Here is a 14,593-nt window from a genome sequence, read left to right as displayed (position 1 = left end):
GCCGTTACTGCGATTTCCCTGTGAGTGGGAGGTTTCTAGCCCTTGAGATTGCACTTGCAGTCAAGAGCATGCTCGAACCTAGGAAATGTTGGGAGAAAAAAAAAATCCAAGTAATAGAAGGCAGCATTCAGTGAAAATAAGCGACTGCACAAAGTGAATGGTTGTGTAGTACTGAAAGGAGCAAAAATAATGACCCCTTTATCAGAGGGCTCCGCTTGTTCCTTTCAACCTTTGGTCTCTCAGTGGCCTCTTTAGTAACGAGCCTTGGGATTTAATTAGCCATGGGCTGCCGTCGCCCATCTCACCCTGCCGCCAGCGCCATGTCCGAGCGTGGATGCTTGGCCTGCATCTTTCTACTCCCCCTCCCCAATTAAAAATTGATGATTGGCGGCGGCGATGATGGCAGCTGCCCCTTCGTAACCGTGAGGCGCCTGTGAGGGCGAGGTCGGCTCTAAGATTGGGGGTTTTGCGCTTTATTAAGGCGTTTTTGGGAGCGTTTTGGGGGTTGCCACAGGAGCCCCCCACACGCGTGGTCGGGGGGGGGGGGGCGCGGCCGTTGAGCGGCCGTTGCGCGGCCCCGCCCCCCGCGCGCGCGCTGCTGAGTCACGCCGGGCCAGCAGAACGGAGGGGAGGGGGCGGGGGGCGGGGCCGCGGAGGGGGCGGGGCCGGCGCCGTGACGCAGCGGAGGGGGAGGCTATAAAAGGCGCGGCGGGGGGCGGCCCCGGCTCAGTCGCGCCGGCGAGGCAGAGCGTAGCGGGTTCCTGCGTCAACAGTGCTTGGACGGACCCGGCCGCGCTCGCGCCCGCCTCTCCCGCCCGGCCAGCGCCATGGCAACGCCGCTCTCCCAGGTGCGCCAGAACTACCACCAGGACTGCGAGGCCGCCATCAACCGGCAGATCAACCTGGAGCTCTACGCCTCCTACGTGTACCTCAGCATGGTGAGGCCCCCCTGAGGCGGCGGAAGGCGGCGGCCGCGAGGCCTAGGCCCGCCTGCGGGCGAGGAGAGGCGGCCCTGGCGCCCGGCGCTAGCCTAGGGGCGGGGGAAGTGTTGTTGCCTTTTTTTTTTTTTTTTTTTTCCTTTCTTTCTTTTTTTTTTTTGTGCTGGGGGTGGTGTTTATCTGGGCTGGTCCCACGTTGACCGCCGCTCGCCGCCTCTTGGCGGGTCGTTATCAGCTCTGCCCTTGGGGCTGGGCCGGCCGGCGGGACAGGCGCCTGGCGCCGCTCCCGCCCGCCCCGAGGCCGCGGGGTTTTTCCGCCCGCGGTTTCGAAAGGCGCCGCGGGGAAGCGGCGGTTTCCTTTGGAAAACAGGGTCCAAAGCGCTCCGAGCCCCGCAGGGCGCTCCGCGTGCCTTAGGGGCCGGTGACTTAACGTTGAGGTGGACGGGAGTAGTGTGGATTCGCGCGGCAAGCTGAGCGTAGCCGTGGAGGGTGGCGATGCGCGAGCACCAGGGCCTGCCCCGGAGCCGCTGCTCTCCTGGCAGCGATTGCTGTGGCAGTTGGGTAAATAAATAACCGGCAGCTGGTACAAAGGCTCCCATTGAGTCCTGGCCCCAGTGTCTTTGACCGAGAGAAAAAACAAACAAGCTGTGGACTGACTTCTCGCTGCTGCTACAGATGCCTTTTTGTCTGTAAATGACATTATCTTGTATTTGCTGCTTAGCTCCAGTGAAATATGTGTTCAGTTGTTGTGATCTCTTCAAAGTGCCACCATTTTCCTTTTTTTATTATTTTTTTTTCCAAATGAAAAGTGTTCTTTCCTCCAGCATGTTGCCTCTTAAGCCCGGTAAAGCACAGGAACCTCATCCCAGTAGTATCTGGAGTACTTGGCCACCTTTCACTCCTGTTACGAAGCCCAACTTTGACTTGTGGTCACGCTGCTAAACGCAGGCAGAGCATGTGGGGAATTTCCTCCTTGTAGAAGAGGAACTTGGTAGCACTACACTCAGTTTGCTGTGTCCATGCATTTAAATGGTGCTCAGAAGAGCAGGTGTTTTTTGGCCCACTTCCGAATAAACCTCCTTACTTGTCTCTGCCTCCTGAGGAAGGTTTTGCCACTTTCCCCCAATGCCATCACATGGCTGCTCCCTTAGTTTGGCCTCCAGCCCTCGAGGCTGGTAGGAGGCAGCCGTGTTGCTCTGGAGGGAGGCTCGGCGTGCCTGAGCCTGTGAATTCTCCTTTGCAGTCTTACTACTTCGACCGTGACGACGTGGCTCTGAAGAACTTTGCCAAGTACTTCCTGCACCAGTCCCACGAGGAGCGGGAGCATGCTGAGAAACTCATGAAGCTGCAGAACCAGCGGGGCGGGCGCATCTTCCTGCAGGACATCAAGGTGAGAGCAGGAGAGTTTTGCTGCATGCCTTGCCCTGCTGCAAAGCCTCCCTGCGGGGCGAACCTGGAAGGTGCTGTGTGTTTTTTTTTTTTTTTCTTTTCTTCCCAGTGACTTCTCGCCTTGTTAGCCTGGTTTGTAGAGATAATGCTCGTGACTGCCGTGCTATCAAGTGATATTAAGTTTCCAGTTGCTTGTTGTGGCCTTCCATGGGATTTCATGGCAGTCTTTCCTTCAAATTGCCTTTAATTAAATTATTTAGATCAGCAGAAAATAACTAACTTTCCATGATTGTACTGCTACACAAAATTTAACTCTTCAGGGGGGAGTGACATGTTTTCAGCACAATCCTCTTGCCTACCCCAGTGTAGGCTGTTATTAGCTTGTGTTGGGAGGGGAAGACAGTAGCTCTGACTGAACTAGAGGAGCTCACAAAACCAAACATGAGGCGATTTTTAGGGAACATGGGTGGATTTGGATGTGTGTTCAGTGTGTGGGAGTGCCAAGCTTTCTGGAAGTGCCTTCATGCCCCAGATCACTCTTGGTGAGAGAATTTGAGTAGCAAATGCTGTGGAATCTCCAAATGGGGCGGATGGTTTTTGCGAAGTGAGGTAAGCCTGGCCTGGAAGGCCTTGCCCTCCGGCCAGCTCCGTGGGTGCTCAGCAGGGTGCTGTGCTTTTAGAAACCGGATCGCGACGACTGGGAGAACGGGCTGACCGCGATGGAGTGCGCTCTGCACCTGGAGAAAAACGTGAACCAGTCGCTGCTGGAGCTGCACAAGCTGGCGACGGAGAAGAACGACCCGCACGTAAGTGGCAGAGCTGGGAACGCAGCGGCGTGAGGCGTCCCTGGGTCTGGTGCTCTGGAGTTGTTGCCCCCCACGTGGTGGGAGAGGAGCTGTTGCCTCAGGTGGCTGAGGCCTTTCCTACCCAACAGCAGGTGCATGTGTGGTCAGGTCTTTATAGATGTTTACTTTGCTTTCTCATTTTGGGGCAGAAAGAGAAAAAAGTGTGTTAGCTCTGCAGAAAAGGCTTGCTCCCAAGGGGATGCGTTTTGTTTTTAAAACCAATGGATGAACGAGGTTTGGCAGCCTCTTTCCTTGAATGTAAAGCATGAAAATTTTGGAACTTCGTGCCTAAAAGCGCAGCACAGCTGCAAGTTTAAATAGGAAGGTTGTATCAGCGAGGCTAGATTGAGGTTTTTTTCCCTGTATCAGGATGATATTAGTGTGTCACCTAGCGCACTCAGAAGTGCTGTGTGTAAGATTCATAAGAAAATGGAGCAGAACCCTGGTGGGCTCTGCCACTGCAGAAGCAAAGCTTAGAGTCTTGTGTCTCTCAAGTACCTTTTGAAGCTTCAAAGCTGGGTTTCGTGTGCTGCCCCAGCCCTAGAGGAGCTATTGCCACCGCTCCGGTGGCCGAGCAGCGTTCCCTGGCCTCAATGGCGCCTCTTGTCTCCCCGCCAGCTGTGCGACTTCATCGAGACCCACTACCTGGATGAGCAGGTGAAGGCCATCAAGGAGCTGGGCGACCATGTCACCAACCTGCGCAAGATGGGGGCCCCCAAGTACGGCATGGCCGAGTACCTGTTCGATAAGCACACCCTGGGGGACAGTGACAACGAGAGCTGAGCCCTGCCGGGAGCCACCCGGGCGGCTCTGCTGCCTCGCTGCCCAGCAGTGCATGTGTCTTGAGCTGGCCGGATGGAGCAGCCCTCCTGTGCTGTACCAAATAACACCCCTCTTCCCCTTGTGTTTTGTGTACCACCTTGCATCCAATAAAGTGACTTGGTTCAAGAGGGCTTTTGCTGTTTCTCTTCAGGGTGAGCAGCCTGTGTCGATCAGACTACACCTGATGCCGTTGGGGATGGTGTCTGAGGCTGGGCTTGGGTGAAGGGGAATATTTTAGGGGGGTTATGTTTTCCTTTGCTTGCTTAGCACTATTATAAATATATATTTTTTTTTCCTCACCTAGCAGGATCTGCAGGAGTTGCTCCCTGATGAAAGTCGCATTTAAAAGGGTTTTGCAATGGAAACTGCTCCAATGAACGTGCAAGGAATTGGGCTAGATGGAACCGGCAGCAGTGCGGGAATTGGTGTGGTGGGGTTGAGCTCCTAGCCTGGGAAGAGGGAGGGAGGGTAGGTAGTTGTTGGGGGCTAGAAGGGATCTAGGAGGAAAGGGCCTGGGACAACTTGTCCCGGCAGTGCTCCCTGTGGCATCTGCAGCTGTGCTCGAGGGCTTTCTTACCCTTAAAGCAGCACAGATTTTGTGGCTTGTTATCTGTGCGCCTCTTGTTGCACGGAAACGAAAATGAGGAAATGAAACAGCTGGGCCTGGACTTCAGCCTTGCTTTTATTAGGGGAGATTAGTGAAAACTCGGAGCTTTCACGTTGCTGCTATCCAGACGGCTTCTCCTAGGAGCGCTCTGCTGTCGGAGGCAGGTGTGGAGCTTGCAGAGGAGACACAGGCTGGCCGGTGCCACTAACTGCAGCCACTTGGAGCAGGTACCTACTGTGCCTTGTTCTTGCTTTCTGCAACACTGGGAAAATTGCTAGACTGCAACCCTTCCATTTCGGGGCCTGCCTTCCCCCGGAGCAGCATCTGCCGGTGCAGTGCGAGCCCCACATGGAGCCTTGCGGCAAAACCTTCCCATGAGGCTCTTGCGCTCCCTCTCTTCCTTCAGTGAGTAGTTTTAGGGCGAAAATTGCTCTTCTGCTTTAGTGTGCATCTGTGCTGCAGCCCCCCAAGGACCCCTCCTGAGGTTCCCCTCGAGCAGAGCCCCGGTTCCACTGCTGGGTATTGGCAATACCTCGCCAAACCTGTGTGCTCTTTTGGTGCAAAGACAAGAGAATTTCCTGCTGCTGCTGCTGCAATGCTGAAGTCTTGTGCCTGCTGCTGCGCCGGGGCCAGCAGCTGTGCGGGGCTGGGGTGACCTGCTCTCCAGCCCGACGCTCCGGCAGCACTGCCGGGGCTGCCCTGCCCTTCCGTGAGGAGGATGAGGGCCGGCGTGGCCGCGTTGCTAATACGGCAGGTCCCTTGACAGAGGAGTGTGTGCGTTGTGGTCTCCTCCGGCGGGATGGCTGGGGCTACTCTTCGCAGGTGCTTTCACTGGTTTCCAAGATCACCTCCATGAGCCCCACATAGTCGCCCTCGGCTAGGGAGATGCCGGAGTCGTTGGGGGAAGGGTTCTCCGCCCTTCTTGGTTCTTTCGTGGGGTGGAGGTTAGCGCTTCCGCTCCCGCCGTCTCTTGCAATGCCTGCGACCTCTGCAGGATGCTGGTCTGGAGCGTTGGCTGCATCTTCTGAACTTAGGCTGTGAGCGTCGGCGCCTGCGTTCACCGCGTGGGACCTCTCCAGCGCTGGGGATGTCAGGGGGGTGAAGGAGAAGCAGAGGGAGGTGCTGCCTCCGGGGGTTTTGTTACTGGGGGTGTGGAAGGCACTCGAGTGCTCAGAGTTGGGGGTGGCAGCCGCTGTGTTCTCCAGAGTTAGCCAGGGCGGGCGGCAGCCTTTTAAGCTTTTCAGGCTCTTGAAGCTCCCCTGCTTCTCATGTTCTGGGGAGTCTGCCAGGCAGGGGAATTTAGGGCTCCCTGATGCTGCAGACTGAGCTCCTGGACTCCCCGTGGTGGCAGCTTCTCTGCTTTTATTGTTCGAGTTATTCTTTTCCTCCTCTACTGTCACCACGAGCGAGTCGGGGGCTTTGCCCCGTTCTGCCGTCGGCCACACAAACGTTTCCTTGAGCCCCGAGCCCAGGGAGCTCTGGCTCTTGTAGGTGTCGCTCGTCTTGGATGGTGAGTTGGCGACGACGTCTCGAAGGGACATGGAACACGCGGCGATGCTGGAGAGCGCGGGGGGCTTCTTGCGGCCCTGGCGCCTCGAAGGGAAGATCATGGGGATGGAGCTGATGGGTGTCTGTGGGGCGCTGTAGAAACCGGGTCTCTCGTAGAAGGGGGTCGATATGAAGGCATCAAACTCCCTCAGCTTTCCGTCCTCGCTGTCCCACTGCTCCTGGGTGCTGGTGTCTCCCCTCGGCTGGTTGGTGCCGCAAGGGCTCCCGGGCTTGCCCACGTCTTGGTACGTGTAATGGGAGAAGGGCGACACGGGGTCCCCTCGCCGGCGCAGCAGGTTCATCCGCGACGAGGACCTGGAGAAGGTTGGGGACTGCACGCCCAGGAGGCGGCCCAGGTGTCCCAGCAGCGGTGTGGAGTGGTTGGCCTCCTCGTTCTCCTTGATTTGCTCCAGGGGCTGGAACTCCATCTCCTCTTTCTGCATGCTGGGGAAAGGCAACAGAGGCTGTCACGCAGCCGCGTCCCCTCGCTCTATCCGCGGGTATACATCTCACCTGATGTCAAAGGTAGAGCCGAGGAACGAGGGCCGCTTGTACTCGGCGGTGGCTGCGGTGTAGGGGGGTTGGGGGTCAGGCTCGTTCCAGTACAGGTCCTTCTCCAGAAGGGGCAAGTCCTGGTGCATCTCATCCACTGCCATGAGGGAGACCTGTGGAGGACAGCAGGAACGTCATGGAGTGAAGGAACCTCGAGGAAGGAGGTGTCGAAGGACATGGCAAGGCGGTGCTCGCTAGAGCATGGAGCAGGGCTCCAAGGTGGCAGGTCTCCAGGTCAGGACCAGCAGCACCAGAGCCCTGCAGTCCCGGGCCCTTCCTGGAGCCTGGGATCTCCATGACTGCTCCTAATGGATGCCCCTCCTGCATGCAGGGAAACCGGGCCCTCCCCTCTCGATCTCCCACCCATGTCCCCGTGGAGATGCTGGCGCCTTCCAAAGGCAGCCCCCAGCTCGGAGGAAGGGGCCTCCTGCCTCTGCCTTACCTGCAGGTTCCTGTCGATGAGCCAGTTGGTTTCGAAGTCGTCATCGTCCTCCCCGAAGGGGTTGATGAGCTGCTCGGCCACCTGTGTGTGGAGAGCGCACGGGAAGGGCCGTGGGGCAGGGGACGTCCCCTGAACTGGGAGCCCTGTTGACCCTCCGCCAAGGGGCAGGTTAAAAATGGGGAAGTTTGGGCATGGCCAGGGGTCCCTGCTGCTGCTCTGGAGCAGGTTCCCCCGGCTCCCGCAGCCTTCCTGCCGCTGCGAAACCCCCCGGCTGCGCTGCTGCTCCTCTGCCCTGCACCAGCGAGGCCCAAAGCACAGGGAAGAAGGATGCGCCGGCCAGGGCGAGACACTGGGATCCCGAGACAGCCTTGGCACCGTGCTGAGCCCCTGCTGGCTCTACCACCCGGCCAGCACCTGGCGGGTTGTCTGCAGGCCAAGCAAAACGCAGCTGGGCTTCCTGCTGAGCACACGCTGGGAAAGCCCTGGGCTGGCTCCGATTCCGGCTCCGGGCACGCTTTCCTGGGCTTACCTTGAGCCAGCCGGCATAGAAGAAGAACTGCAAGAAGGTGAACACGGGCACAAAGAGATCTAATTCATGGCCAGGATAGGCCTTTGCTGGGTCCAGGAACTGCCGCCCGATGAGACATGCCAGGAAGAAGCTGTAAACAGCCACGGTCACCACCTGGGAAAGAGGCCAGAGGAGCTGAGAAGGCCGCCTGGCCCCCAGCGCCTCTCTGACCCGCAGCGAGAGGAGCTGCTCTCTTGGTGGCCTTTGGAAAACCTTGAATTATGTCCCCTTGCTCAAGCCAGGGAGCTCTGAGCTCCTGCTCCTCATGCTGAGCGGTTTTAGATTCGCCCCCTTGCTTGTCCAGACTGGGGGCCACCGTGTGCTTCCTGCTTTTCCCCGGAATCGTGGCACTGGAAACTTCCCTTTTTTAAATGAAAGGCAAGCGGAGGCTCTGGCACAGTCCCCTGCTGTCCGGAGTGGGGTGTTTCCAAGCACAGCGCAGCACCACAGGGCTCGTGAGCTGCTTGTGCTGCTCCCTGTGGCGAGCCGTGCCGGGATGCTTCCGTAACAGGCCTTGCAGTATGGACACCTATAGGATTGGGCCTTGCAGGGGCCGTACGGACCCTGGCTGGGCTCTCTGGTAAGGAGCCTCCTTAACTGCTCCTGGGAGGAGCTGCCGATCCGGGCCTGGAGTTTTCCAAGCTTGGCCCAGCTCTGCTTTGCGGACCTGGCCTCCGGTCGTGCCCCAAAGGTAAATGTGGGCTGCAAACGCAACGCGCGGGGCTGCCGCTCCGCTTCCTTGTGGCCTGTGCAGGAATAGAAGTTACCAATATCCTTCCCGTTACCCTTCTGCATCGCGCGAGCAGGGGCCTGTTGGCGCATCAGCGTTATGTGAGCAGCAGCTTGGAGCCAAAGCGTCCGCCCAGGCTCGCACCCGGGGAGCTATCGAGCAGCTAAGTGCAGCCTCCCGGCTCTCCTGTGGGCCCTGGCACAGCTCCACGGGAGCTGGCGCCCACAGCTCGGCTCCGGCGGGGGAAGCTGCCGCCTGGGAAGGTGGGGGTGTTGTGGGGAGCCCATCTGCGCTCGTCTCCGTTTTCACTGGATCTGCGTTATCCCTTATCCTTGAAGGGAACGCGCTTGGGTAGAGGTGACAGTGCCGAAGTTACGGAAACAGAGGGCTGCGTTGAGTGCGTGAGGGCGCTGGCACGGGGTTCCGTGTGGCACGATAGGTGCCAGCGAGGGCAGTGTGTGGGGGACGGGCTCACCTGGGTGTAGACCAGGGGGATGCTGATCCAGTCGTACCCGTAGAGCCGCCCGCACTGGCTGCGCAAGGTGTTGAGCTCCTGGCGCGGGGAAGAGGAGGGCAGGGTCGGCACAAACCGCTGCGGCCGCTGCCCCGTGCCCCTGCCTGCCCTGGGGGAGCTCCTCGCTGCCTGTGTGTCTCCAGCTCGGCCGGGCTCGCTTCTAGCAGAGCTTTGTCTCCTCGCACGGAGCAGCTCAGCACACGAGGCACAAAGTGCCTGGGAAGCGCCCGCCTGTGTCTCCAGACTCCCCAGGCAGCCGGGATAAACAGCCCAGGGGGGAATACCTGTCTCTGGGCCAACAAATCTCCCTGCGGGTGACAGAAACCATGTGGTTCTCTCTGCACATGAATGCTGCCTCCACAGCCCTGCCTGACATCTGGAAATCCCTGCGGTGCCAGCCAGGGAAGAGGAGCAGAATGTGGCTCACGTTGAGGATGCCCTGGAGCAGCACACTGTCCCGAATCCTCCCCTCGTTCCGGGCCTTCACCGCCAGGTTGGAAAACCACACGCACGGGATCCAAAACTTGTTGTGGGGGGAATTCAAGCTCTCAAACTTCTTGTGCTCTTCTGGCGTCATGAGGCCTAAGAGGAAAAGAGGAGACAGAGAAGGGATGGTTGTAGAGGGGGATTAACCTGATCTGAAATGAACATCTAAATTTCTAAGACATCCAAATGGGACCCTGCTCGGCTCCGAGGCTCCCGGAGACGTGCAGAGGGCAACGCGGGTACCGACCTGCCCTCACGACGTGCTCCATGCTGGGGAAGCGCTTGTAGACGGCGGTGCTGACCGAGCGCAGGATGAGCACGCTGCAGAGGTTGCTGTAGCGCACGAGCGTGCGCCGCAGCAGCCGCCCGTACTCATCCTCGCCGTCCACGTTGCAGGAGACCAGGTTCATGATGCGGTCGGGCCATGGGATGCTCTCGTACTGAGCCCACCAGCGCGACACCACCAGAGCCACGTAGAAACCTGGAGCAAATCCCAAGGAGCAGGAGATGGAGGTGCTCGGATAGGCACAGGGGCAGGCAGGGCCAGAGGGCAATTAGGGTCTTTGTGCTACAGCAGAGTGTGGCAGCCTGGCTCTCCTGGTGCTATTCGGTGCCTCCCATGTGCACCCAGGGCATGCCTGCACATTTGGACACCCCTCACCGCTGATGCATCCTCCATGGGGATGTTTCGCACAGGCAGAGAGAAGCGTCTGCTCGGCGAGTTCTCCTGCCTGCAGAGCTCGAGCCGGCCAGGGAGCGGGGCTGCCCCTTCCCCTTCCCCGCACGCTCCCGGCCGGAGCTCCTCACCCAGCACGAAGGACACGGGGATGAGCTCGGCGTAGTTGTTGCAGTAGAGCGCCAGCTTCTCGAACATGAGCCGTTGGCTCTCGCTCAGGATCAGCCTGAAATGGAGAAACGGGGGCGTTGGGAAGAGGCTGGGCCTGCCGGGAAAGGAGCCTGCCTCTGAGGTCCACTGATCACCCCATCCCTGGAAAGAGAAACTATGTCCCTGCCTGGCCTGGAGAAAGGAAATTTGTTGGATACTGATATATTGAGCAGTTAACACCCTGGAGCAGTGAGGAAGGACCTTTTCTCTCCTGCCTGCTCGGCAGATGCAGGCTCTTGTCTACCCTGGAGGAGAGGAACCCTGTGCTTTGTGAGTGCGGGGCAGCAGCCAGCAGGAGCAGGAGGCTCCTCACCTGTAGACAAGACTGATGGTGAAGTAGAGCGCGATGAAGATGAGGAACTCGGAGTAGAGGAGCTTGTAGATGCTTCCTTTCCACTGCAGCAGCAGCTGGGAGAAGGTGCCCAGGCGGGCATCGGCCACGCGGTTGGTGTACGTAATTGTCATGGCAGGGCCTGGCGGGACACGGCGAGGAGCTGCCGGCTCTGTCAGCACGAGGCGGGAGATGAGGACGAGCCCAGCGCCCCAAAGACGCCGGGAGGAAGGAAGCAGAAAGATGGTAGATAAAAGGGACAGAAATGATGAGGTGAGATCAAAATGCAGGTAAGACCAAGTGGGATAGAGACCAGGAAGATAAAATCATGGCGGGCAATTATTTTGATGAGCTTTCCTTCTTTCCCCTGTCCTTGAACCACATGGGAGCTGGTGACAGTGACAGCGAACACATGCTAGGGGAGCCCCAGCTTTTCATGTTGGACTGGCAGGGTGGAGGGGACAGTGGCCACACGATACTTCTCTCTGCCACAAAACGGTTGCTGAAGGTTAATTCTCAGGGTCACAGATTCCAAAGTCACTTACTGCATTTTTTTTCCTCTTATTTTTTACTTTAGAGAGGTCGTTTTTGCAAACCTGCTTGTCAGGAAGTGCTTTGCTATTGCTGGCTGAAAGGAAAGCCAGAACCCAGGAAAGAGATTCCCTGGTGCTGACCCGGACGGAAGCACCTTTGGAGGCTGGCCAGTTTTTCTAACACCTGCACAGCAGCTGTCTCTAAATTTGGCCTGGGGCCCGTGCCTGGACTATGCTGGTCCTGGTCCTGCAGGCAGAACTGCCCTCCTTATTTGAGACCCCTCTTCCAACCACACGTTGGATAATAAATCAGGCTGGGAAGAAAGAGGCACCCAGGCCCCAGAGCTGCCTCTCAGCCAGGGAGTGACACCAGCGCATGGGCCTCTACCCTAACCCTGCATAAATAATGATTTATCACCAATTAATAATCCGACTGGCATTGGTATCAATACGAAGTAGGCCAGTAAGTGATGTAGGTTGGCCTTGATGCTCTTGAAGGTCTTTTCCAACCATAATGATTCTCTGATTCTGTGTTGCATTGGCATTTCTCTAACAGATGCACTAATATTAGTCGTTCCTGGGCTCTTGGTGATGGAAGCAAAGAAGGATTTCAGGCAGCAACCACCTACTTACTGGTCCGCAGCAGCAGCTGAGGGCAGGGGAAACTGGGTCCCCGGTTTGTTGGGGACAACTTGGGTCCTGATGAGCTGGTGGAGAGGATGTGGAGAACCAGCAAAGTCTTGTAGTGGCCCTGGCTTTGACTTCTCGGCGCCGCTCCTGCTTTGGGCTGCCCTTCTACAGCGCTCGGCGCGTCCTTGGCCCCGTCAGACGGGCCGAGCCGGCACCTGCTGTGCCCAGAGCTCCCCGGCCGCGCGCGCGTGCCCCTTGCCAGGGCCACGCGTGCCACTTCCATGTGGGTTTGTGGCCAGCGCACGGGATCGAGAGGAGGGTTCTAACAGCCCTCAGCGCTGCGCGTGTGTGAGCGAGTCCGCCGGGGGCCGCTTGCAGGAAGCTGGCCGTGTCCTCCACGCTTTGGGGCTTGGAAGCGAGCGCTCAGGGAGCCTTTTCGTTGCGTAATTCAAATACGGATTCGCTTGTTTTACCAAACATGGAAAACCTCAGCTCTTGTCCGTGTAAATAATGGATGTCACCCACCTCCATGCCGTGCTGCTCAGGCACAGGCTATGGGGCTCTTCCCAGTGCTTTTCCCTTCCCTTCCTTTCCAAGGGAGCTCCTGGGCCGCCGGGACTGCACGAGGGTGTCCCCGGGCACGCTCGGGTGCCGCGGGTGCGTGAGGAACGTGATGCGAGGAGGAAGGTCCTTCCCGGCTGCACTGGTACCCCAGGCTCGCCGGGGAGGACGACCCTGCCCTCCGCACACCCGGCACCGCCTGCGCCCTCCGCTTGGCCTGGCCGTCCCTTCGGGAGGAGTCCCCAGCCACCCCGAGCACAGAGCTTTGCCCCTACCAGGCGCGATACCCTCAGACACGGGTGCTCGCTGCGAGCGCAGGGAGCAGGAGAAGGAGCGACGCGTTCGCGTGGAGAGACGGCCGGGTCGAGCGGCCCAGCGCTCAGGGCGCCCGTCCCCCTCGCGAGGAGCAGGTACTCACAGCGAAGGGCTCCGCGCCGCGCTGCAGACGGACGTGGGCTCGCAGGTGTCCTCGCCGGGGCCTTTGTGGCCCGCGCCGGGGCCCGCCTCCCCTCGCGCCCTCGGGGATTGAACCCCACGGGCTCTAAGGAGCCTGGAACCCACTCGGGTGCTGCAGCCGGTCACTTGATGCCATAATCCTTCCTCATGACAAAGGAGACTCTGTTGTCTTTTGCCCCGTTCCCTTCTAATCTTCTGAGTAAGCCCTGGGTGTTTATAGAGGCTGCCGGAGGAGGGGGAGGCAGGGCTGGCGGCTCTGCAGCCGCTGCAAACTCCTGGCACAGCCGCGGCAGCTGCCAGAAACGAGGCATTTTCCTCTAATTCTTTCCTGTTTGGTCCCTCTCTCTGGGTCACGATCTCCCAGGAGCTCCAGGAGATTAAGCAGGGCTGGAATTTTCCACAATTGCTAGAGAAATGTGTCCCCCTTGGGGGCTGCATGGCCCACTCTTCCTGGCGTGTTCCTAGCTCCTCGGATCCATGTGAGCCCCCCTGTTCTCTGGTCTCCTCTGGAAACACCGGCCTCGAGCTCTCCCCAGGTCTCAGCACACGTTTCTGTGTAGGGTTCCCCACCTTCCTCCCTGTCCCTTCTGTCCCTGGAAAACAGGGAGCGAAGAGTTTCTAAGTTGTTCCTCATCTGTAACTGTCTCTCTCTTCCTCATCCAGTGTGGGATCCTTCCTCTTTCCTGTCAAGACCACTTTTAGGAGATTTTTCTTCCATGAGCCTTGGACGCAAGGTCCCTTCCCACCAATCTGGCCTCTCTCGGCTCAGCTATGGTGCCCCTGTGGGCACAGGGCTTGGCCCAACCCACAGCTCTCCAGGACACCCCTGTGTCCTTCCATCCCCTCCCTGTCCACTTGTGTGGGAATTTGTCTCCATTGCCCGAGGGACTATTGGGGATGGTGACAGCTGCCTCCATGAGGCAGCTTGCCATGATGGACGGCCCTATGTCTTGGTTTTCCCTTGGTTATACTAAGCTCTTCTTTGTCACTTGAGACAAGGAATGCCACCCCCCAGAATCCAGTGGCCTTTCCAAGAGCTGCTGCTCAGCTCCAACTAGTCCCTGGTGCCCAAACCACCTAGACACTTGTATTTCCTCCAGGATCTTTGTGGAGCTGCTACAGCTTTCACGGGCTCCTGCAGACAGAGGTGCCGAGAGCCTTAAGCCAAGTTGTGCTTCTGTCTCAGCATCTCTGGCCAACTTCACAGATGTGCTCTGACCTTCCCGGTCTCCTTCGCTTTGCCAGCCACATCCCCTGTGAAGGGGGAGCGTAGGTCTGTCCTGTTACGTGTGAGAGGTTTGACTAAGTGTGGGAGAAGCGCTGAGCGAGAAGGATGTCGCCGTCCCTGGCAGTGTTGAAGAGCTATGTAGATGAGGCACTTAGGGATGTGGTTTAGCAGGTGTGGGGTTGAGGGGCTTATGGTTGGACTCGATGATCTTGAAGGTCTTTTCCAACCATAATGATTCTATGATACGCAGTCCTACCTGGGAAGGCTCTGCTGGCTACCATGGCTGCTCCTTGGAGGCGCACGCTCGAGCCTTGATGTTCTGGAGAAGTTGCTCTTGCCTCCTAATGCTACTTTTCCTGGCATTTCACCCCTCTCTACTTTGGGCAGCTGTCTAGCCAGCTTCCAAAACCTTCACCCTTGGGTACTAATGCTGTTCAAACGCAGGAGAGGCTGGGACTGCTCCCTGGGGCTCTGCATGTCCATGTGCTGCGCGAGCCCCTCAGGGCAGCAGCTCTCTTGGGCAGCCT

At 58.5% G+C, this 14,593-nt stretch overlaps 2 protein-coding genes across 2 annotated transcripts; one reads left to right on the top strand and one right to left on the bottom strand.

Moving 5' to 3' along the window:
- The first annotated feature begins 720 nt into the window (after positions 1–720).
- FTH1 (ferritin heavy chain 1) lies at positions 721–4,122 on the top strand. The gene is made up of 4 exons (XM_088534298.1): positions 721–938; positions 2,182–2,328; positions 3,008–3,133; positions 3,791–4,122. The coding sequence occupies exons 1-4, from the start codon at positions 828–830 to the stop codon at positions 3,953–3,955; spliced, it is 549 nt and encodes a 182-aa protein (XP_088390424.1). The 5' UTR covers positions 721–827; the 3' UTR covers positions 3,956–4,122.
- Positions 4,123–6,658: 2,536 nt separating this feature from the next.
- On the bottom strand, positions 6,659–10,793 carry LOC104567454 (bestrophin-1). Its single transcript, XM_010214280.2, has 8 exons — positions 10,641–10,793; positions 10,249–10,343; positions 9,689–9,922; positions 9,383–9,537; positions 8,917–8,994; positions 7,673–7,825; positions 7,144–7,224; positions 6,659–6,814 (listed from the first exon to the last, which is right to left on the bottom strand). The coding sequence occupies exons 1-8, from the start codon at positions 10,790–10,792 to the stop codon at positions 6,659–6,661; spliced, it is 1,104 nt and encodes a 367-aa protein (XP_010212582.2). The 5' UTR covers position 10,793.
- Between the last annotated feature and the right edge of the window lie 3,800 nt (positions 10,794–14,593).

This window comes from Tinamus guttatus, unplaced genomic scaffold, assembly GCF_059628265.1.
Source record: "Tinamus guttatus ecotype Peru unplaced genomic scaffold, ASM5962826v1 Tinamus_guttatus_pri_ptg000546l, whole genome shotgun sequence".
Classification (NCBI taxonomy): domain Eukaryota; kingdom Metazoa; phylum Chordata; class Aves; order Tinamiformes; family Tinamidae; genus Tinamus; species Tinamus guttatus.
This window is presented reverse-complemented; position numbering and strand designations above follow the sequence as displayed.